Source organism: Eubalaena glacialis, chromosome 10 (assembly GCF_028564815.1).
Source record: "Eubalaena glacialis isolate mEubGla1 chromosome 10, mEubGla1.1.hap2.+ XY, whole genome shotgun sequence".
NCBI lineage: Eukaryota > Metazoa > Chordata > Mammalia > Artiodactyla > Balaenidae > Eubalaena > Eubalaena glacialis.
In genome coordinates, this window is record NC_083725.1 from 68,526,142 (window position 1) to 68,550,243 (window position 24,102).

General features: G+C 42.5%; 1 protein-coding gene across 1 annotated transcript; it reads left to right on the forward strand.

The window, feature by feature from the left end:
• Nucleotides 1-12,775: 12,775 nt before the first annotated feature.
• Nucleotides 12,776-14,674, forward strand: LIPT2 (lipoyl(octanoyl) transferase 2). The gene is made up of 2 exons (XM_061201254.1): nucleotides 12,776-13,223; nucleotides 14,195-14,674. Exons 1-2 carry the CDS (start codon nucleotides 12,776-12,778, stop codon nucleotides 14,422-14,424), a joined length of 678 nt encoding a protein of 225 aa, XP_061057237.1. The 3' UTR covers nucleotides 14,425-14,674.
• Nucleotides 14,675-24,102: the final 9,428 nt, after the last annotated feature.

Here is a 24,102-nt window from a genome sequence, read left to right on the forward strand (position 1 = left end):
TAAAGATGTTTAAAAAAATAAAATAAAATAAAAAATAAAGCACAGGGCCCAGGTCCATGGGTGGAATTGCCCTTGATCCCGCCTTTTTCCTCATCGCCCACCCCCGCCACCGCTTCCAAACCATCGGCTGGTCCCAAGTGTATCTTAAATCTCTCTCCTCTCCATCTCCACTGCCCCCTCCAGCCCAGGTTGCCATCATTTCTCACTTGGACGATCTCTTCTTAACAGGCCTCTCTGCTGCCACTCTTGTCTTCCCCCTGTCTGCTCTCCACATAGCAACCAGCATGATCTTAAAACATAAATAACAACAAGTTGCTATCTTGCTTAAAACTATTCAACTGGGGACTTCCCTGGTGGCGCAGTGCTTAAGAATCCGCCTGCCAATGCAGGGGCCGTGGGTTCGAGCCCTGGTCCGGGAAGATCCCACATGCCGCAGAAGCAACTAAGCCCGCCTGTGCCCCAAAACTACTGAGCCTGCACTCTAGAGCCCACGAGCCACAACTACTGAGCCCATGCCCACAACTACTGAAGCCCACGTGCCTAGAGCCCATGCTCTGCAACAAGAGAAGCCACCGCAATGAGAAGCCCGCGTACTGCAACGAAGAGTAGACCCCGCTTGCAGCAACTAGAGAAAGCCTGTGCGCAGCAACAAAGACCCAACACAGCAATAAATAAATAAATAAGTTTATTTTAAAAAATCACCTTTAAAAAACAAAAAACCAAGCAAAAACCATTCAATTGCATTCTCTTTGCTCTTAAGATAAAGATCAATAACCTTAGTGACCTTTAAGGCTCTTGGAGCACTGGTCCCTGTGCAGATGTCTGACCTCAGGCCATTCTCCGGATTTATTCTTGATCAGCACATCCTATTTAGCAATTTGAGTAATTGCCCACAGATTTCTTGTCTCCCTCACCCACCCCCACCCCCTGAAAGCAGGCAGGGACTATCTGTTCTGTTCTTGGCATTCTTACCTTGTACAGTGAAAGCACTTAGTAAGTATGGTTGGCCAAATAGATGAATGGTAAACTGAAGGGTGGCACAGATGGGTCTGGGTATTTGAAAGGTCTCTGGCTGCAGTGTGGAAGGTGAAATAGGTGGAAACAGGCTAGAGGGAAGCAGCTGCCATCTATGCATGGGCTTAAGATCTCACTGGACCAACTTCCACTGTTGAGAGCTAGTGATTTAAAAAAAAAAAAAAAGTGACTTAAAGGCTGAGACAGCGAGGGAGAAACCAAGAAGCAGAGGCTTTCTGCTTTATGTAATGGGGATCTGCATAAGGTTTCCACTGGAAAGTTTCCATTACTAAAAATGGATTTCAGAGCCCTTAGTGTAAAGGAAAGCACACAGGCTGGTAGTCAGAAGCCCTGAGTTCCAGTCATGTTTCTTTCCCTAAATGCCCTTCAGTAAGTCCCTGACTCCATCCAGGCAGAGTTAGTGGCGCCCTCTTTTGTGTAGCTCCTGTCATGCTGTACTGCCATTGTCTATGGACATATTTGTCACTACTGTGCCAATTCATTTTCATATCACTGGCCCCCCCTGTGGGGTGGGGTAGGACAGTAACTATTCATTGAATGGATGGAGAGATGGGTGAATGGGTGGTTGGAGGATGGATGAATGATAAGTGGATAGGTGGATGGACTGAACCACATACTAAGCCCATATGTTGGAGAAAGACTGAGGCTCAGTAAGCAGATGGATACTCAGGGGAACCGCATACCCTTCTAATACCCAGCTTCTCAGTTTACTGCTTTTATTTATTTATTCAATAGACATTTTTACTGAGTACCTACTATGTGCCTAATTGAGATTTTTGCTATGGGGTGTTTAAAGAGGAATAAGACAGAGTGCTGGTTAAGGACAAGGATTCTGGACCCTGACTACCCAGATTTGAATCCTGTCTCTGCCACTTACTAGCAGCCTAATGGTAAACAAGTTACTCACTCTGTGCCTCTAGTTTTCATCTGTGAACTGAGGGAAAAATAGTACCTACTTCATGGTTGTTAAGATATTAAGTGCACTGATGACTTTAAAGCTTTCAGAGTGCCTGACACATGGTAAGTATAACATAAGTATTAGCTTTACTCTGTATTCTCAGGTCACAGGTCAAGTGGGGGGGATGATGAACCCAACACACAGTAACCTGGATAGACTATGTACTAGAAGAGGTACAATTTGTTGAGGGAAGGGTTAGGGAGGCATTGTGGAGGAGGCAGTCTTTGAGCTGAACCTTGTGGGTTGAGTTTAGATTTGATGCAGCATGCTATGGGATGCACACTTTTTAAGGTGATGGTAGCCAAATATCAGTCCTCCTGTCCAGAAAATTTGGGGTCACTAGGGACCTGAAGGCCACACTGACCCAGTGTTTCCTTTTATGGTTGAGACCCCTGGTAAAAGGCCCCAGTTCAAGGACACACAGCTAGTTATTTATTTAACAAATCATTCATTCATTCTACAAATATTTACTAAGAACTTACTTTGTGCCAGGCTCTAGGCTAGGTGGGATCCAGGGATCCCACCTCATACATATTTACTTATAGACTGTAGGTACCCTGGGACAGGACCTTAAGTAATCCAACCTCTGTTTTTCCCTCAGAGCCTGGAGCTATCTAAATGTTATCTTTATTTTTAAACAACAGCACTGCCATTGATGACTCACAGGGACTTTTGTAACCTGCTCTGAAACCTACCATTGCATATGTCTGTCCAGCTATTTTGTCTCCTTCCTAATTTCTTGGCCCTGAGCCTCATTTTGGTTGTTATTCCTTGTCCCCACTCCAGTTCTCACTTCCTCTTTCCCCACCTCTGTGGACTATTCCCCTACATAAGGATTAGTTGTGGACTAATCAACTACATAAGGATTAGCTGATATTTAATGTTTAAGTGTCTGTACTCCGTTAGTCTCACAAACTGCATACGGAATCTGGGCACACACCCTTTGAGGGGCTACCTTCTTGTCTAGGAGGGGGGCTGGAGCAGAGAGAGATCACACCCACTCTGGGTTCCCTCTTTTGGTTAGTGGACTCATCATCCTCAGAGACCTTGTATCCACTGGGCCTCACAGACCCAGCACCTGGTACTGACAAGATTTTCAAGGGCCTAGAGAAAAGTTTCAGACCACCTCCTCCCTTTTTTTTTTTTTTTTTTACAGAATCCAAAATACCAAAAGAGAACGATAAAATCAAAATCAATAAATATTTAGACAAACGTCTACCAATGTAAATTTATATCAGCTTCATTGGCTGTTCAATTTAATTGTGATAGTAACTGCCACATATGCCCTCCCTCCTTTATTAATAGATCACCTGAATTTTAACCAGGCACAAGATCACCCAGCAAGATATACTTCCCAGCACCTCTTGAAGCCAGATGTGGTCATGTGACTAAATTCTGGACATGAGAAGTAGCGAGTACACTTGATACCTGCTACTTCTGGTTGTGCAGTGGATGGGGGCTCTTCATCTTTCCCCTGACTCACTGGCCAGAGTTATTGCATTGGACAACTCCAGGGGGCACATTTGCATTGCAGTCTATGAGAATGGTGCTCCCTGCCATTGTGCAATGCAGCGGCCCTGCCCCTGGCTGAGATGCAGACCTTCAGGCAAGAGCTGGAGTTGGTATTCATAAACATTTGATTACATTTAAAAATAATTTGTAGGGGGGCTTCCCTGGTGGCGCAGTGGCTGAGAATCTGCCTGCCAATGCAGGGGACACGGGTTCGAGCCGGGGTCTGGGAAGATCCCACATGTCACGGAGCAACTAAGCCCGTGAGCCACAACTACTGAGCCTGCGCATCTGGAGCCTGTGCTCTGCAACGGGAGAGACCGCGGCGATGAGAGGCCTGCGCACCGCGATGAAGAGTGGCCCCCGCTCGCCGCAACTGGAGAAAGCCCTCGCACAGAAACGAAGACCCAACAAAGCCAAAAATAAATATAAATAAATAAATAAATTTAAATTAAAAAAAATAATAATAATTTGTAGGGAATTCCCTGGTGGACTCCGCGCTTTCACTCCCGAGGGCGTGGGTTGGATCCCTGGTCAGGGAACTAAGATCCTACAAGCCGCGTGGCACGGCCAAAAATAAAAAACAAACAAACAAACAACAAAACAAAACAAAATTTCTAAGTTTGATTTTCTCACTTTGCAAACATTCCATGTATGGGCTGTGACTGACAAGAAATCAAATCTTGTCATAATTTAAGTAGACATAGCAAATGATTTCAAAGTAAAATTTAAAAAATCCTTTAAAATACTTTCAGCGAAGAAGCAATATTTTATATGGGATATAGAAACATTTTAATATAGGATAGGACCTAAAAAATATATGTATGGAGGACCAATGAAGTTCTTAGAAAGGCCTTGATCATTTTCAGTCCCCCAAGCTAGAAATTTCAGAATCATTTTTGATATTTTCCTAGTAATTTATTCATTCAGGAAATAGTGAGCATTTACTTTCAGACAGTATATATAGTGGAGGAGTATCAAGATTGTGGTCAGACATACCTAGGTTTGAGTCCTGGTTTTGCTACTTACTAGGTGTGTGACTTTGAGCAACCTCTGTAGGTCTCTACTTATCTGTAAAATGGGGGCAATAATAATGCCCATCTCTTATGTAATAAAGAATTTGACTGGCCTCTGTCCCTGATTACTGGGAAGGTGAATTTCAACCCTTGAAATTTCCAAAGTAATAGGAGTATCTTTGTTATCATGAGCTCTTTGGATCATAAATCTGAGTTTCTGCTAAGAGATGGGATGACTCAGGATGGGGGCTGGTCATCATAAAGACCAACCATGTGGTTAGAGGGTTGGGACTCTGAGCCAACCTGATCTCTAGGGACAAGGGGAAGAACTGGAGATTGAGTTCAAGCATGTGACCAATGCTTCAATCAATCATGCCTTTGTAATGAAATTCCAATAAAAACTCTGGACACCATAGCCCAGTAGAGCTTCCTAGATGATGAACACATCAGTGCTCCTGGAGGGTGACATATCCTGATTCCATGAGGAGAGGTCATGAAAGCTCTACATACAGAACTCTCACAGACCCCACCCTGTGTGTCTCTTCATTTAACTGAAACTGATTTGTATCCTTTATAATAAAACTGTAATCATAAGTATAATGCTTTTCTGAGTTCTGTGAGTTGTTCTAGCAAATCATTGAACCCAAGGGGGTCATGGGAACCCCAGAATTTGTAGCCATTTGGTCAGAAATGCTGGTGGCTGGGGAACCCTCAAAAGTGCAAATGGCATCTGAAGTGAGGACAGTCTTGTTGGGAAGTATGCTCTTTTTTTTTTTTTTAATTAATTATTTGGTTAGCTAGTTAGTTATTTTTGGCTGCTTTGGGTCTTTGTTGCTGCGCATGGGCTTTCTCTAGTTGCCGAGAGCGGAGGCTACTCTTCGTTGTGGTGCACGGGCTTCTCATTGCGGTGGCTTCTCTTGCTGTGGAGCACAGGCTCTACGCAAGTGGGCTTCAGTAGTTGTGGCGTGCGGGCTCTAGAACACAGGCTCAGTAGCTGTGGCGCACGGGCTTAGCTGCTCCGCGGCATGTGGGATCTTCCCGGACCAGGGCTCAAACCTGTGTCCCCTGTATTGGCAGGTGGATTCTTAACCACTGTGCCATCAGAGAAGTCCCGGGAAGTATCTCTTGAACCTGTGGAGTCTGCTGCTAACTCTGGGTGGTTAGCATTGGAATTAAATTGTATTTCAGTATATCAGCTGCTGGTGTCAGAATACTGCCATAGGGTTGTACAGGATCAAATTAGAAAATATATGCAAGGCACTTAGCAATAATAATGATGATTACCCCTTAGGGCTGGAAGGATTAAATAAGATAAACTGCATGAAGCACTTAGCATAGTCATAGTACTTGAGACTCCTGTGAGCCGCACACTACGCTACTCATGGAAGATAGTTTGTCCATTTTAATTGCTGAGCAGTACTCCATTGTATGAATATATCACAGTATATCAGTTCTCTTACTGATAGGCACCTGGGCTGTTTCCAATTTGGAAGTATTGTAAATAAAGTTGCAGTGGACTTTGTTGTACAAATCTTTTTGTGGTATAAATGTTTCCATTTATCATGGATAAATTCTTAGGATTAAAACTGGGTCATAGGATAGGTGTATATTTAATTTCATGAAAAATGCCAGACCTTTGTCAAAAGTGTTTACGCCATTTTACACTACAACCAGCAATATGTGAGAGTTCTGGTTGCTCTGCAACCTTGCCAACACTTGATGTCTTCAGTCTTCTTAATTTTAGCCATTCTGGTGATTGTGTAATGACATTTCATTGTGCTTTTAATTTACATTTCCATATGATTAATGATATTAAGCACAGGAAGATGGGAAAAAGAAAACAGAAATAATAAACAGAGAGAACAAACGAAAACAAAAAAAGGGTCAGGCTTAAGCCTTAATATATCAATAATTACCTTAACCTAAATGGTCTAAATACACTAATTAAAAGACAGAGATTGGCTTAGTGGAAAAAAACATAACCCAACTATATGATGTGTATAATAAACTCACTTTAAATGTAACAATAAAGGCAGACTGAAAGTAAAAGGATGGAAAAAGATAAATCATGCAAAATTAATCAAAGGAAAGCAGGAGTGGCCAAAATAATATCAGATAAAGTAAACTTCAGAGCAAAAAAAGTTATCAGAGACAATAACATTATAAAATTACAAAGGGTCAATTCACCAAGAACACATAGCAAACATAAATGGGTATGCACCAAGCAACAGAGCAGAAAAATATGTGAAGCAAAAACTGATAGAACTTAAGGGCAAAATAGGTAAGTCCACAATTATAGTTGGAGACTTCAGTACCCATCTCTGAACAATTGGTAGAACAACTAGAGAGAAAATCAGCAAGGATATAGAAGAACTCACCAGCACCATTGACCAACAGATTCTAATTAACATTTATAGAACACTGCACCCACCAACCACAGAATACACATTCTTTTAAAGTGCCCACAGAATATATACCAAGACAGACCACATGCTGGGCCATTAAAAATTTTTTTAAAGAATTGGAATCATACAGGGACTTCCCTAGTGGCACAGTGGATAAGACTCCACGCTCCCAATGCAGGGGGCCCACGTTTGATCCCTGGTCAGGGAACCAGATCCCACATGCATGCCACAACTAAAACTGAGGATCTGGCAAGCCACAACTAAGGAGCCCTGCAGCTGCAACTAAGGAGGCTGCCTGCCACAACTAAGACTGGTGCAACCAAATAAATTTAAAAAATTAAAAAAAAAAAAAGAATTGGAATCATACAGAGTGTGTTCGCTGTCCACAATGGAATAAAACTAGAAATCAGTAACAGAAGGATAACAGGAATACAATATACTTCAAAGTAATCCATGGGTCAAAGAGGAAATCTCAAGGGAAATTTTAAAAAATACATTGAACTGAATGAAAGTGAACATAGAACATACCAAACTTTGTTGGATACAGCTAAAGTCACACTGAGAGGGAAAAATTTAGCACTAAATTTAGCACTAAATCCATATACTAGAAAAGAGGAAAAATCTCAAATCAATTATTTAAGCTCCCATTGAGAAAACACAGGAAAAGAAGAACCAAATATATCCAAAGCAAGCAGAAGGAAGGAAATAATAAAGATAAAAACAGAAATAAATGAAACTGAAAACATAAAAATAATAGAAACAATAAAACAAAGGGCTGATTCTTTGGAAAAAGTGATAAAATTAACAACCCTCTAGCAAGACTGATAAACGAGAGAGAAGATACAAATTATCAAGATCAGGAATGACAAAAAGGACCTCACTATAGACCATGTAAACATAAAGAGGAAAATAAGTGAATACCACAAACAACTCTACACACATAAATTTGACAACTTAGATAAAATGGACTAATTCCTTGAAAAACACAAACTACTACAACTCACCCAATATGAAATAGATAATTTGAAGAGCTCTATACTATGAAGAGATTTGAATTTGTAATTTTAAAACTCCCCAAAAGAAATCTCCAGGCTCAGATGGTTTCACAGAGAATTGTACCAAATGTTTAAAGGAAATGAAGACAATCTACACAACATCTTCCAGAAAATAAAAGAGAACAGATACTTCCCAATTTATTTTATGAAGCTAGTATTACCCTAAAAACCAAAGAAGGACAAAAAAAAAAAAAACTATAGACCAATATCTCTCATAAACTTAGTTGTAAAAATTCTCAACAAAATACTAGCAAGCCAAATACAACAATGTAAAAAAAGAATTACAGCACAACCAAATAGGATTTATTCCAGCTATGCAAGGTTAGTCAACATTCAAGAGTCAGTCCAAAAAATCAATCAATGCAGTCTACCACATTAACAGGCTAAAGAAAAATAAGATCATAGCAATCATTGCAAAAAAAGCTTTTGACAAGATTCAACATCCTTCATAATAAAAACTCTCAGGAAAACAGGAATAGAGGAAAACTCCCTCAACTTGATAAAGATCATCTACAAAAAACCTACGACTAACTGTATACTTAACAGTGAAAGACTGAATGCTTTCCCCCTAAGATTAGAAAAAGGCAAGGATGTCTGCTCTTACTACTCTTATTCAACATAGTACTGGAAGTTATATTCAGTGCAAAAAAGGCAAAACAAGGGAATTAAATGCATACCCATCAGAAAGGAAGAAAATAGAACTGTCCCTATTTGCAGATGACAACATTGTCTAAGGAATCTACAAAAAACTCTTAGGACTAATAAGTGAATTCAGCAAGGATTGCAGGGTGCAAGATAAACATACAAAAAAATCAGTTGCATTTCTTTATATTTGCAGTGAACATATGGACACAAATTAAAAGTACAATACCATTTAGAATCACTCAAAAGGGCTTCCCTGGTGGCGCAGTGGTTGAGAGTCTGCCTGCCAATGCAGGGGACACGGGTTCGAGCCCTGGTCTGGGAAGATCCCACATGACGCAGAGCAACTGGGCCCGTGAGCCACAATTACTGAGCCTGCGCATCTGGAGCCTGTGCTCCGCAACAAGAGAGGCCGCGATAGTGAGAGGCCCGCGCACCGCGATTAAGAGTGGCCCCCACTTGCTGCAACTGGAGAAAGCCCTCGCACAGAAACGAAGACCCAGCACAGCCATAAATAAATAAATAAAAATAAATAAATAATTTTAAAAAATGTAACAATTTAACTCACAGGGAAAAAAAATAAAGATTGTATTTAAAAAAAAAAAAAAAAAAAAAAAGAATCACTCAAAAAAGGGAAATACTTAGGCAGAAATCTAACAAAACACATATAGATTTGTATGCTGAAAACTACAAAATGCTGATGAAGTAATTTAAAGAAGATCTAAATAAATGGTGAGATGTACCATGTTCATGAACTGGAAGACCCAATGTAGCAAATATGTCAATTTTCCCCAAATTGATATATAAGTTTAATGTAATTTTTATAAAAATCTCAAGATCTTTTAGATATAGACAAGATTATTCTAAAATGTATATGAAAAGGCAAATAATGAAACCATTTTGCAATAACTAAAACAATTTTGGAAAGAGAAAGAATAAAGTAGGAAGAATCAGATTGATTTTAAGCCTTATTATATAGTTACAGCAATCAAGAATATGCGGTATTGGTGGAGGGAAAGACACACAGATCAATGGCAGAGAACCTTGAAACTGGCCCACAAAAGTATGCCCAACTGATTTTTGACAAAGTTGTAAAAGCAATTAAATTAGGAAACATAGCCTTTCGAACAAATAGTGCTGAAGCAATGGGACATCCATCCATAAGCAACACACACACACACAACCTGCAAAAAAACAAAACAAAACAAAACACTCCAAAGTTTCAAAACTTAGGGAAAAAGAGGAGAAAATCTTCAGTACTGAGGGCTAGGCAAACACTTCTTAGACCAGTAAGATCCATAAAAGGAAAAGTGGATAAATTTGACTTTATCACAACTATAAACTTTTGCTCTGCAAAAGACCCTGTTAAGAGGATGAAAGTACAGGCCATAGAGTGAGAGAAACTATTTACAAACCATATATCTGATAAAGGACTAGTATTTAGAATACACAAAAACTCTCAAAACTCAACAGTAGGGGCTTCCCTGGTGGCGCAGTGGTTGAGAATCTGCCTGCCAATGCAGGGCACACGGGTTCGAGCCCTGGTCTGGGAAGATCCCACATGCCGCGGAGCAGCTGGGCCCGTGAGCCACAATTACTGAGCCTGCGCGTCTGCAGCCTGTGCTCCGCTACAAGAGAGGCCGCGATAGTGAGAGGCCCGTGCACCGTGATGAAGAGTGGCCCCCGCTTGCCACAACTAGAGAAAGCCCTCGCACAGAAACGAAGACCCAACACAGCCATAAATAAATAAATAATTTTTTTAAAAAAAACAAAAAAACTCAACAGTAAAAAAATGACAATCAATTAGAAAATGGGCATAAAGCAGGAACAGATATTTCATTGAAGAGGATATACAGATGGAAAACAAGCACATGATAAGATGTTTGACACCATTAGCCTTTAGGGAAATACAAATTAAAATCACAATGAGATACCACTATACACCTATCAGAATGTCTAAAATAAAAAATAGTGGTAAAGCAAATGTTGGCAAGGATGCAGAGAAACTACATCATTCATATATATATTGCTGGTGGGAATGTAAAATGGTACAGCTACTCTGGAGAGCAGTTTGGCAGTTTCTTGAAAAACTAAACATGCAGCTACCATGTGATCCAGTAATTACACTCTTGGGCACTTATTCCAGAGAAATGAAAACTTATGTTCACATTAAAAACTTTTACATGAATATTTGTAGCAGCTTTATTCAGAATATTTGAAAACTGGAAATAACCTAGTTATTCTTCAATGGATGAGTGGTTAAACAAACTATGGTACATCCATATCATGGAATACTACTCATCAATAAAAAGAAATGAATATTGATACATGCAACAACCCAGATGAGTCTCTAGAAAATTATGCTGAGTGGAAAAAAAAAAGCCAGTTCCCAAAGTTTACATACCGTATGATGCTATTTATATAACAGAGATAATTGTTTGCTGGGAGTTAAGTAGTGGTGTAGATATAAGAGAGCAACATGAGAGATCCTTATGGTCATCGAAATGTTCTGTATCTTGACTGTATCGATGTCCATATCCCAACTGTGACGTTGGCAAGACATTACCTTTGAGGGAATCTGGGTAAAGGGTACACAGGATCTCTCTGTATTATTCTTTACAATTGCATGTGAGTCTACCATTTTCTCAAAATAAAAAATTTAATTAAAATATTACCTGTGTGGTTTCTCTGTCATCTAAATCCTGATTGATGCAATACACTTCATCAGATTGGAGAATTTCTCTTCTCTTCCTAGTTTGATGAGAATTTTAGTTAGAGTAGGTGTTGATTTTTACCAACTGCTTTTTATGCATTTATTGAAAACAATCTCATGGGTTTTTTCCTTTTCGGTGAAAATTATATTGTTTGATTTTAGAATGTTAAGCCAATTTTGCATTCCTGGGATAAACAATACTTTATTGCTGGATAAATTTGCTAATATTTGCATAGGATTTTATGTCTACATTTATGAAATGTCTTTCAGGTACCTATGGGAGTGATCAATGTTATTAGTTTCTAAAATTAAAAAAGACCTGAGCAAAAGTAATAAAATATTAAAATTTGATAAGCCTGGATGGTGGGTAAACGGTAATTTGTTACATTATTCTCTATACTTCTCTGCTTTCTTCTTTTCAATTAAACAATCTTTGGTTGCAGCTTAGAAGACACATTCAGAGGATAGATTGAGGACATAAAAACTGGGTTCTGTGTGCTATTAGGAATACAGGGGTAGGATAGTCTTGTGTAACCTCTTCACATAGCAGTGGGCCAAACACATAGTTGGTACTCAGTAAAAGTTTATTAAATGAATTTAGATTTGTTTAAATCACACTCCAATACAACATAATGGATGCTGTGATCCAGATCCATCCTCAGGATCTAGTCAGTCATTCCCCCAGCTTCTGGGAGTAGGTTGCTCCCTCAATTTCTCTCTGGGAATTGCCTTCCTCCAAAGGAAACAGCCTTGCCAAAAGTTACAGGACCTGTCCACATACAGCCTCCATCACTGGTCAATGCAAGGACATAAATTTCTGGCCCCCTTCTTAATTTGGAATAATTCTGAAAGGTCATCCCAGGCTCAGAGCATTCTTTGGGATTGGCTGAGGCTTCTGCTTAGCTAGTTTCACAATTCAACCTCTCCTTCTGCCTAATCCTGCTTCCATCACTCCCTTACAGGCTTGGCCTTGAAAGTACCTTCACCCCATCACCACCCCAATAAACCTCCTGCATGTTAATCTCCCTCTTCCTCGGGGAACTCCACTCAGGACACGTATTACCCTATTTTACTTTTCTTTTCATAGCAGTTATCAGTATTTGAAATAACCTTATTTATTTAATGCTTTAATACTTGCTTATTGCCTGCTGTAAGAATGTAAGCTTCCCAGAACAGACCTTTTTCTTTTTCCATACAATGTACACTACTGTATCAAGCACCTAGGGCAGGGCCTGCAAAACACAAGCAGGCCCTCTATACTGGTTGTTGCAATGAAAGAATGAAGAGACACACCTTGCCCTAGGTATCGTACAGTCTCTCAACAGCCAGTAACAAGCATTTGGGGGCGGAGACTCCGGACAAGTCCCCGAGTCCCCGCCCCTCCCAGCACGCCCCCAGGCCCAGGCAGGAGGCGGGGCCCCGCAGACGCCGCGGCCCGCGCAATGCGGCAACCGGCGGTACGGCTGCTGCGGCTGAGTCAGGTGCCGTATGCCGAGCTACTGGCGCTGCAGGAGCGCTGGCTGTGGCGGCTGCAGGCCGAGCCAGGGACCGAGGCGGGCGCGCTCCTGCTCTGCGAGCCCGCGGGGCCCGTGTACACCGCCGGGCTGCGCGGCGGCCTGACGTCCGAGGAGGCGACGCGGCTGCGGGCCTTGGGTGCCGAGGTGCGCGCCATTGGCCGCGGCGGCCTAGCCACCTTCCACGGCCCGGGCCAGCTGCTCTGCCACCCCGTACTCGACCTGCGACCCCTTGGCCTGCGCCTGCGCGCCCACGTGGCGGCCCTGGAGGCGTGCGCCGTGCGCCTGTGCGAGCTCCAGGGCCTGCCGGGGGCCCGCGCGCGGCCCCCACCCTACACCGGCGTCTGGCTGGGCGAGCGCAAGATCTGCGCAATCGGTGAGCGCCTCGGGGCGGGGCCTGGCGGGGTCGGACCAATGGTGGTGAGGGCAGAGCTCCGGCTGGGAGGAGGTGTGTCTGACGCGGGCTTTGAATGAGAACTAGTCCTGGACGTAATGTATCTTTCTTCCTCTGAATGATTTTTTTCCCCCTTTTTAAAAAAAAATTGTGGTAAAATACGCATAATATAAAATGTACCATCTTAACCATTTTAAAGTGTACAGTTCAGTAGTGTTAAGTGCTTCCACATTGTTACGCAACCAATCTCCAGAACTTTTCATCTCTCAAAATTTAAACTCCACAGTTTTAAACAACTCCCCATTTCACCTTCCCCCTAGCCCCTGACAACCTCCATTCTACTTTTTATCTGTATGAATTTGACTTCTCTAGGTAACTCATTTAAGTGGAATCATACAGTAGTTGTCTTTTTGTGACTGGATTATTTCACTTAGCATAATGTTCTCAAGGTTCATCTATGTTGTAGTGTGTGTCAGGATTTTCTTCCTTTTTAAGGCTGAATAAATATCTCATTACATGTAAAAACAAATAAACAACAAAGTTTTTAACCCTCTTCACTGAAATATTCAGAACCAGAAGGGCCCTCAGAGGCCAACTCGTTCAACACTCATTTTTACCAGTGGAGACACAGGGAAGTGAATTGCCAGGGTACTTCACAGTATCAGGACAATAAGGGTGAAAAAGTTTTTTCAAACTTTTTGTTAAGCAACGGAGGAATCTCTTTGTTAAAGGACATTTTCTGTAATCTCCGTAATAAGTGCAGCTACTGTGGAGCGACACACCTCTCCTCCCATTTTGTCCCCCTCCCCTGATCTGTGCACAACCCCTTGGGTGCTCTAGAAACGAAGTTGGAAAATCAGTGGTCTAGTCCAGTTTCCTCATCACACTGAGGGGGATCATGAAGCCTGGGGAGGGAGGGTACCTATTCTAAGACCCATTGGTTTGCCTTGCAGGAGTCCGCTGTGGAAGGCACATTACATCTCACGGCCTGGCGCTGAACTGTTCTACGGACCTCGCTTGGTTTGAGCACATTGTGCCCTGTGGGCTGGTTGGGACAGGTGTCACTTCCCTGAGTAAGGAGCTCCAGAGGCATGTCACTGTGGATGAAGTAATACCACGTTTCCTTGAGGCCTTTAAAGAGACCTACAAGTGCACATTGATCCCAGAGGACAGCCCCAACTGAAGGGCATTTATATTATCACAGCCTGGAGGTCCTGCCTTGGAAGGCACCACACCTGACTTGGAATCACTGAAACCCAGATTCTAGACCCAGCCCTCTCATTCCCACACCATGAGACTATGGGCAAATCATGAGCTCTGAGCCATTGGTTCCATATGTATCCTGGTTTATTTATATCTTCCCCACCTACCTCAGATATAGATGTGAAAACATTATGAGAAGCATGCTGTATAAATATAAGGCATTAGCACTACTGTTGACACCATTTTCTCAGCTTAGAAAAACTCAGATAGCATAGAGTGTCAATTCTCAAATATTTATTATTTCCTCAATACTGTATTTAACTGGGGAAGCCTGGGCTCCAGTTCCTTTGATTTTTGTAAGAATCATTTCTCTGGATCATCCAGGTGAAGGTGATGTGATGTGGTGCTTTTTCATTCTCAGGAGACCTGGGTGCTTTCTGCAATAAAAGGGAAAGGGAAAGGCCTCTTTAAAGAATAAAATGGGATTCTGTGTTCCTGGGTTGGATTCCTCAAGCCTGATAGCTATTTTTAGTTAGGTAACCTGAGCTAGGCCAGAGGCTAGGGGAAAGAGAAGAATAATTTCTCACACTGTACAAATGCCAAAGATAGAAGTTTTCCTTATACGAGATCTCTGTTTGTAAGGTTCTATAGTAATTATCTATTGCTGTGTAACAAATCACCCCAAAACTTAATGACTTAAAAGAATAAACATTTATTATTTCTTATACTGTGGGTCAGGAATTCGGGAGAAGCTTAGTTGGGTGGTTCTGGTCAGGGTCTCTCAGGTGCAATCAAGATGTCAGCTGGGGGCTTCCCTGGTGGCGCAGTGGTTAAGAATCTGCCTGCCAATGCAGGGAACAGGGGTTCAAGCCCTGGTCCGGGAAGATCCCACATGCCGTGGAGCAACTAAGCCTGTGCACCACAACTACCGAGTCTGTGCTCTAGAGCCCAAGAGCCACAACTACAGAAGCCCGCGCACCTAGAGCCTGTGCTCCGCAACAAGAGAAGCCACCACAATAAGAAGCCCGCGCACCACAGCGAAGAGTAGCCCCCGCTCACTGCAACCAGAGAAAGCCTGCGTGCATCAAGGAAGACCCAACGCAGCCAAAAATAAAATAAATAAAAATAAATAAATTTATTAAAAAAAAAAAAATGTCAGCTGGGGCAGCTCTCATCTGAAGGTTTGACTGGGGCTGGAGAATCAGCTTCCAAGATGATTCACTCACATGCTTGGTTGGTAGTAGTTGTTAAAAGGAGGCCTTAATTCCTCACCTTAGTTCCTCATCACTCCACAGGGCTGCTTGAATGTTCTCATGACCTGGCAACTGGCTTCCCCCAGAGCAAGTGATGCCAGAAAGAGACAAGGTGGAAGCCACAATGTCTTTTATGACCCAGCATTGGAAGTCACACAGTCATTTCTGCAGTCTCTTAATATGTGAGCCCTATTTAGTATGGAAGGGACTGCACGAGGGTGATAGGAGGTGAGGATCATTAAGGGCCATCTTGGAGACTGACTACCACAGGCAGTTAGGGTAGAAAGAGCCTTGAATGAGAAGTCAGGCAACTCTAGTTCCAGTCCTGGCTCTGTGGAACAGTAACCAACAACATTTAAGATGGCAGTTGCTTCCTGAGGGACAGCAATGAGCAGAGCTCCCTACTGCTAATGGACATGTGGTGGAGTTCAGCCACCAAAATGTGAGGGTTGTTCATTACCACAGCATAAGTAGCTTATGCTGACAGATAAAATATGTTTATATTAGGACTCTTGTATTTGCAAGTGTAGAAACCCAACTCAAACTAACTTAAGCAAAAACAAACAAACAAACCCCACAATGGGAGGGTTATTGGAAAAGGTACTGAGGGGGTCTCATAAAATCCAAGGGTGGGGCTGCAGCTGGGCTCCAGAACAGAACCAGAGCATGTAGCCCTTTAGCAACCCACATGGTCTTTTCTCTCCTGTTCTCTGCCGTGATTCTTGGTGTGTTTGCTTCATTCTATCTTACTTCAGTCCAGCTTTCTCTGTTTCCCAGGCCATGTAGTGGAAGATGGCTACTGCTGCTGTTATCCATGAATGTTGGAGTAGAGTCAAGAAAAATCCCCAGGTTTCTGGCTTGAGCAAGTGGGTGGATGCTAGAGGTATTGCTGGGATAGAGAACTCTGGATAATGACCAAGTTTGGAGAGAATGATAATGAGTTCAGTTTTAGGTAAATCAGGTTTGAGATACTTGTGGAAGACGTAGGTGGAGAGGGCCAGTTGGGTGTTTGGATCTGGAGCATGGCTGTGATGAGCGATGGTTTAGGTCTGGGAGCCCAAAGAGAAGGGGAGGGCAGAGGACTGATAAATGTGAGGCACGCGCCAAGGAGGAGCAGGCCAAGGAGACTGAGAAGCAGTCTAGGCAGAGACATAGTGCGGGACCCAGAATGAGACAACACGACGATCTCATTCTTCTGGCAGCACAGCAAGATAGGTAGGCTTATTTTATGGATGAAAAAACAGGCTTGGGAGGCTAAGTGACTTATTTGAGGTCATGCACTTAGTTAGGGGCAGAGTCAGTCCCTGGCTCCTAATCTGGGCTCTTTTCCACTCTCCCACAGCTGCCTCTGAAGGGTGAGCAGGGTAGGTATCCTGGAGGAGACATGCCTCCAAGAACAGGTGGGTCGACAGAGCTGAGGAGGACGCAGGGCAGAAGGCCAGAGTTAGGCTGAGGCCGGACGGGTGGAATTGGCTCAGGCCACTGCTGTGGGTTCCTGACTCTCCTTCCTTTCTGGACAGAGCCCACCTACGCTTTCCCACTGGGGCCCTTCCTCAAGGAAGGAAGCTGAGTGTACGAAAGAGGATAGTTAACACCCTGGCTTTTCCACCTCCAGAAAGCCTCTTCTTGTTTATGAGAAGTCTTTTCCTCATAAATAAACAAATTGTCCAAGGTCTGGTGAATGAGTGCTAAGTGTGAGGACGTGACCAACTGCAGTCACTGGCCCAGCATCTTGTTCCTCAGCGAGGCTGGCAGGAAACCAAACAGAACCTGCTCTGGCAGTGTGACCAGGTGCACCTAGCTTCATGAAAAAAGCCTCTGACTGAAAACCTTCATGGAAATCAGATATTTGCAGTCAAAATCTAATTTTTTCACTAAATCGTAATTTACCTTACCTATTATCATACCATATTATAATAACTATAAAGTTTTAACAAACAACAACACTTGCACTCCCACCTAAAAAAAATTCTTTTCATTTGTGGGTTTCCAGCACTTGATTATGAGCAGACATCTTTTATAATTCTATTATGAATTATTATGTGGATAAAATTATGTATACTATTTTAAACCATAGTATTACAAAGATTCTCCCACATTGCTAGATAGTCTTTATATTTTTAACATCTTAATCTTGTTTTTATTTATTTTAAAACTTAAATCTTTTTAAAAAATATAGGCAATGCATGCACATGGAATAAAATTTAAAAGGTACAAAATGCTACCATTGAAATGTAAGTCTTATTCCTATCCCTTTGCCCTGTAAACCCAGTCCCTTTCCTGGAGGCCTAAATGATGGTAAATGTCTTATTTATATTCTTCAGAGATATTTTATATATATATAAGCATACATGCTTGTATGTGTACATTCTTTTTCATATAGTAGCATACTATACACACATCCCTGCACTTTGTAAGATTGTTTCAGGTCAGTATATAAAGAACATCCTCATTTTTAGAAATGGCTATGGAGTCATCCTCATTTTTAGAAACAGCTGTGGAGTATTCCATTCAGTGGATTTACCATGACTTATTTAGCTAGCCCCCATTGAGGATGTTTAGGTTATTACTAATCTTTTTCTTTTACAAATAAGGCTGCAGTGAGGATCCATATATAAATGTGCATGTGTGTCTGTGTGTGTGTCTGCATATTGTATCACACATGGTGAGCACAGAGTTTGCGTTTCTAGAAGTGATTTTCTGAGTCAAAGGATATGTGCATTTTTTTTAATATATGTCATATTGCCTTTCATAAAACTTATACCAATTTATATTCCCATCAGCAATGTACAATGCCTGAATTTTAAATGTTCTAGCATCTTAGATTTTTCTTCATCTTTAAAGCTTTTTATTATAAAATCTTTCAAACATACAACAAACCCCATGAACCCCATGTACCCATCACGCAGGTAAAACAATCAACTCCTGGCCATTCTTAGTTTATCTAAACCAGTGCCCATTTCCTGCCTCCTCCCTGGATTGTTGTGAAGCAAATCACAGGTACCATATTATTTCATGCATAAATATTTCAGTATGTATTCCCAAAAGATAAGGACTCTTTAAAAAAAACATAACCACAGTATATCATTAACACATATAAAAAATACTTATTCAATATCAACAAATATTCAGTTAATATTCAGATTTCTTTCTTTCTCCCTCCTCCCTCCCTCCCTCTGTCCCTCCTTCCTTCCTGTAGTTGGTTTGTTCAAACCAGGATTCAAACAAGGTCTGTGTACACACTGAATTTGGTCCATATGTCTCATAAATGTCTCTTTTCACCTATGGTTCCCCCGCCATCTTTTTTATCTTTTTCTCCTGTGTCTCCTGAAGGTTAAAAAGTAGATCCTGACAATTGGCATGATTCAGGTATGATTTTTTTTAGCACATCTGCTTTGTAGGTTATGGTGTGTTCTTACATCAAGTAGCATGTAGTATCTGTTTTTGGGTTTTATTTTTTTCCTCTTTTTTCTTTTTGTGATGACTATGCCCTAGATTCATTATTTTATTAGGGGTTTGTAAGATGTGATACTCTGATTCTATCATTCCTTCTTCACTTACCAGCTGGAATATGTCTATAGACCTGGCAGGCTGAGTGCAAAAGAACTCAACATGTCCGGTAGCATTAGTGTTATTAGCATTTTATTAGTTTTTTAGTTTTGTTCATTTTCATTAAAATTTGTATTGAATAAATACTATGTAAAAGATTTGCTTTTACAGTTGCATTGGAGTTTAAACTGAGTTTAAATTTGAACATATTTAGATTATCAGCCCTGAGTACCTCAATGATTTTTTTCCTTTAAAAGGGGTTCATACATCATTCAAGTTCAAGAGACACTGGTATAAGGCTATAGTGTTACATTTTTTCAATTTACCTAAACTGTGAGCTTTTCTAAGCCAGAGACTGTTTCTTTGTTTTCTTTGTTTGTATCCTAGCATGTGAAAGGAAACAGTGGTTCAATGACTGTTATTATGAGGAATTCCCTGTAGCCTCCACTTTGGTCCTTTTGTTGACAGACATCAGTATCCAGTCTGCGAAGTGGTCATCCCAGCCCTGCTCACACAGCTCCAGATGTGGAGCATTCTTCATAATTCTGATTGTTAGAAAGTTGTTCCTCATCCCAAACTGAAACCTGCCCACAACAGTGTCATAATTCTGCCCTCCTGCAAGTCCTCCTCTGAGAGGTCTTCCCTGGCCACACCGTGCATCCCCCTCGGGTGGCAGTGGCCCCTGTGATGTAGTTACTTATTTCCATGTCTGACCCCGTCCAGACTGTGAGCTCCCCAGGCAGGGACTATAGCTGTATCACCCATGGCCCTCTCAGGACCAGCCCAGGCAGGGCCTCACACAGAGGTGCCCAGAAATGGCCTGTTGAGCCAGCAAATGAATTCTATCCTAGGAGCGGGCTCTTCTTCAAGTTAAACTTTCCTGATTCTTCTGTTCTTCATAAAATGTAGCTTCCAGACTCTGCCCCCACGGCCCTCATCTCAACAGGCTCCAATTGGCTAACATGGCCTTAACCTGTGTTGCTTGAAGATAACGTGCCTGGTGTGGTCTGGCCAGTGTTGGGGAAGCTAGTAAAATAGTCTTGTTCAGGCTTCAGAGGCAACAGTAGGCCTTTGACTAAACAAAGACCCTGAAAGAGCTACATACCGAACTGCTAGACTACATGCAGGTCAGCAGAAACGGTGCTAGCAAGTCTTGGGAATCTGGCCAGTTCCCGGGGATCAGCGAACATTCTGAGGCTTCCAACTAAAGTATCAAAGCATTTGCAATAACAGCTGCATATTTTCACGCAAGCTGATGATCATCAGTTTGCAGCTTGGCGTTAAAAGCAGGACTCCTTTGGGCGGCACTCTTGAAGTCTCACCTGTGGGGGAACGCACCGCCTGGGACCTTCCCAACTGGGACTCCAGATTGCTGTGCAAGGGACTTCCCAGCTGCTGCTTGGATCTGGAAGTAGGTGTCGGCGCAATTCGGTGATGTATGCTCTGTTATATACTCTGTTAATATTCTTATTCTTTTTCCTCTAATGATTGTATATTGAAATTTATATACTCTGTTAATATTCTTATTCCTTTTCTTTTAATGGTTGATATTGAAATTAAGTTAAATCACCTTCTATTAAAGATTTGATTGAAGCTGTTTATTTGCATGAGACGAGTGGTTATTTTGCCAGCGAATCCAACGAACCTTAAAACCAAAAGCAGACTTTTGGCAAAACAGCCAGTGCAAGTTGTGTCAGCCTGTGCTGGGCCCTGGGGACACAGAAATGGGTCAGACTTGGTCCCTGTCTTCAGGGAGCTCACAGCTTGATGGAGGAGACACACCAGTAAAAACTGTTCACAGTAACCTGTTATAAGTACCATGAGAGAAGTTTGTACAGGTACTATGGGAACACAGAAGTGACAAATCTTAAAAGGGAAGAGGGGCAGAAAAGGCTCAAGTGACTTCTAAGTTGTAAGAAAGAGAAAACCTGGCTCAAACGCAATGAAAAGCAGTATCTTAGATCTCGTAACTAAGAAGTCTGGGGATAGACTTTAGGCACAGATTGATCCAGGAGCAGGTAGCATCTAAGGGTGAGTTAGCCAGCCCCAGGAGGAAGGGTGTTCCAGGCAGAGAGAGCAGTATAGGCGAAGGCCTGGAGGTGAGAGAGAGCAGGTGGGTATTGGAGGAACAGCAGATTGTCCTCCTACCCCTTTCTAGGGTGAACAGCCTGGGCTCACAGCCTCCTCCCACATTCCTTACTTCTCCTACTCCTCCCTACTACCCCTTGCCCGGAGCAGGCTGAAAATGAATGGGGAGGACCTCACCCATTTGAATGACTTGCTACTGCCTCTGCTTGATCCTCCCATTTGCCCCTCCGTATGCTCACCACCCTTCTCCACCCACCATGGGACTCCTTGCTCTTGAGCTTCCATCTGGGTTGGTACAAAAAGAGTCAGCAGTAGAAGACCATAGGGTGGGAGGGGAGGGAGCGGAGGGAAAGGAAGGGATTCATTTCCCAGCTCTGTCTCTGCTAGGTCAGCATGGGTTGGTTGCAGTCTCTACATGAAGTCACAGTCCCAGCCTGGCTGCCCTCCCTGGGCTCCAATAAACCCATCCCACCCTTGCCCTCCAAGCCTAGCAATGCTTTCCCTCCTCACTGTTGCTAGCCAGACATGCTGCACCATTCCTTGTCAGTTTCCTAAACCCTCCTTCATGCTCTCTTCAAAGTATCTAGTTTCAGGGTGCCATCTGTTTCCTGCCAGAACTCTGACTGACATGGCCCTGATTTGCAGTCAGAGGCTGGACTGGGGACAATGCTATGCCTTGTGAGATGCTGGGTGCCTTCAAGGAGTTTTTGTTATTCAGCTCAGCTCAATTCCACCACACTCACCCCTCTCCAGCCCAACCCATGTGGGCCCAGGGCTGTTCTAAGCACTTTACAGGCATTATTTAATCATCACAACAAATAACAAACCCACAAGGTTGTATTGCTGACTGTGTTCTGAGAAGAGGAAACCAGCTCAGATGAAGATTTGCCCAAGTTCATATAGTTAGTTAGAGGCAGATCCATGATTTGAACTCAAGTCTGGACTCCAAAGGCAGTACATTAAACAGCACTCCTGTGACTCCCACTCTGCCCTCCACACAGGAAAGTGAAAGGACCAAAGGAGACAATGAGTGTGAAAGTGCCTTTGAGACCCTGAAGAGCCAACACACCTGGTTGGCCTGAGAGCTGTGGTGTGTCCTGTTGCTCCCCAGGGCCAGGCTGAGTCTTTGACAGGCACTCAAGAAGGTCAGGGCTGGCAGAGGCCCCAGAGATCAGACAGCCTCACCCCTTCCTGTGCTGAGGGAGAAACAGCCCCAGAGAAGACAAGTGGTCCCCCCAAGGTCCTACACTTGCAGTAGGAGCCAGAATTAGAATTTAGAATGTCTTCAGACACCCCATAAATATATCAGGGAGAAGGATGTAGCACTCCCCTTAGAGAGAAGTTTAGAAGAGAGAGAAGTTTAGAAGAGAGAGAAGGGGTGGGGATCAGGATGGGGGAAGCTGATGATTTCTGGACTACAGAATTTCAGACCTGAGGGATGCAAGGGATTTCAGAGCCCATCTAGAAGGCTCCTCTGATAGCCACTCTGACAAGGAAGCTCTACTTGCTCGCCTCCAAGATAAGAAGCCCATTCCTATCAGAGGCAGCCTGTCCCACACTCCCAGTGAGCAGAGATCTGGATCCTGTGACTCTCCCATCCCCAAGCCCGCTTGGTCCCCCCCCCTCCAGGTCTTCTCTCTAGGACTCCACAGAACATGCCTGCTCCCTCTGCCAAGGTATGTGAGCCGTGCTCACGGCACACTTACTCCCCTCTTCTCGTTTCTCATTTCTGCTCAACTGTGAATCTCCTGTCTGCCCAAATCATATCTGTTTTCCAAGGCCTACTACAGAGGATACTTGTTGCTTCAGCCTGTACAGCCATTCAAACTACCTCTGATAGTAGCATCCAGATTTTCCTTAGGGAATCACCCCCCACCAGTTTTATGTGTGTGTATTTGTTTGTTTGTTTCTTTTAATTGAAGTATAATTGGCATGTAACATTATATTAGTTTCAGGTATACAACATAATGATTTGATATTTGTATACATTGTGGAATGATGACCACAATAAGTCTAGTTAACATCCATCCCCTTACACAGTTACAAAAATTTTTTTTCTTGTGGTGAGAATTTTTAAGATTTATTCTTTTTTTTTTGAAGGGAGGTTTCAGTTATTCAGTGTTTCCAGTTTTTCAATGAGGGATATAGATGTAAAAGCCAGGGCCTCTTCCCACAGAGTTTACAATCTGGGGAGAGAACAAGAGAGATACCACATAACAGAGGCAAATAATTCTAGGAGATAAATGTCCCTCAATGTGTTTTTCAAAATACAAGTTCTTACACAAACGTGTAACTAAATATTGACTCCATGGTGCTTCAGTTATATCTGAAAGGGCTTTGAGAAAGTAAGAAGTCCTGTTACTGGATAAAACTAGTGGTCCATCTCGCCTTTCCAGCAGCACCAAAGGAAGTTGTAGGGAGAGCAGAGGTTAACTGTCAAGATAGCTTTTAATTTGTAAATGTATCCAAAGTTTGAAAATATCATGGGGATTCTTAGGAATCCCACTAGTCAGTGAATGGCCTATCTATATGTCCACTACATCTACAGACTACACACACACCCACTCAGATGATTCTCAGAATGGGGGTATATGAGAAGTTAATTCTCATGTCTGGCTTTGTCGTTCTTTGCCTTTCCCTCTCATATCTTCAATCACCTGTGTCACAGGACACATATAAGTAGTTGGGAAGTGTTAAACTCTGACAGTAAAGCAAAATCAGAGTTAAAGGCAAATGTTTAATGAATCACGTTCAAACACAAGCTAGTC

Bases quoted from the DNA above. Each gene is read 5' to 3' on its own strand.
- LIPT2 (XM_061201254.1), top strand. From the start codon at position 12,776: ATGCGGCAACCGGCGGTACGGCTGCTGCGGCTGAGTCAGGTGCCGTAT. The intron at 13,224-14,194 runs GTGAGCGCCTCG...TTTGCCTTGCAG, and splicing joins GCGCAAGATCTGCGCAATCG to GAGTCCGCTGTGGAAGGCAC.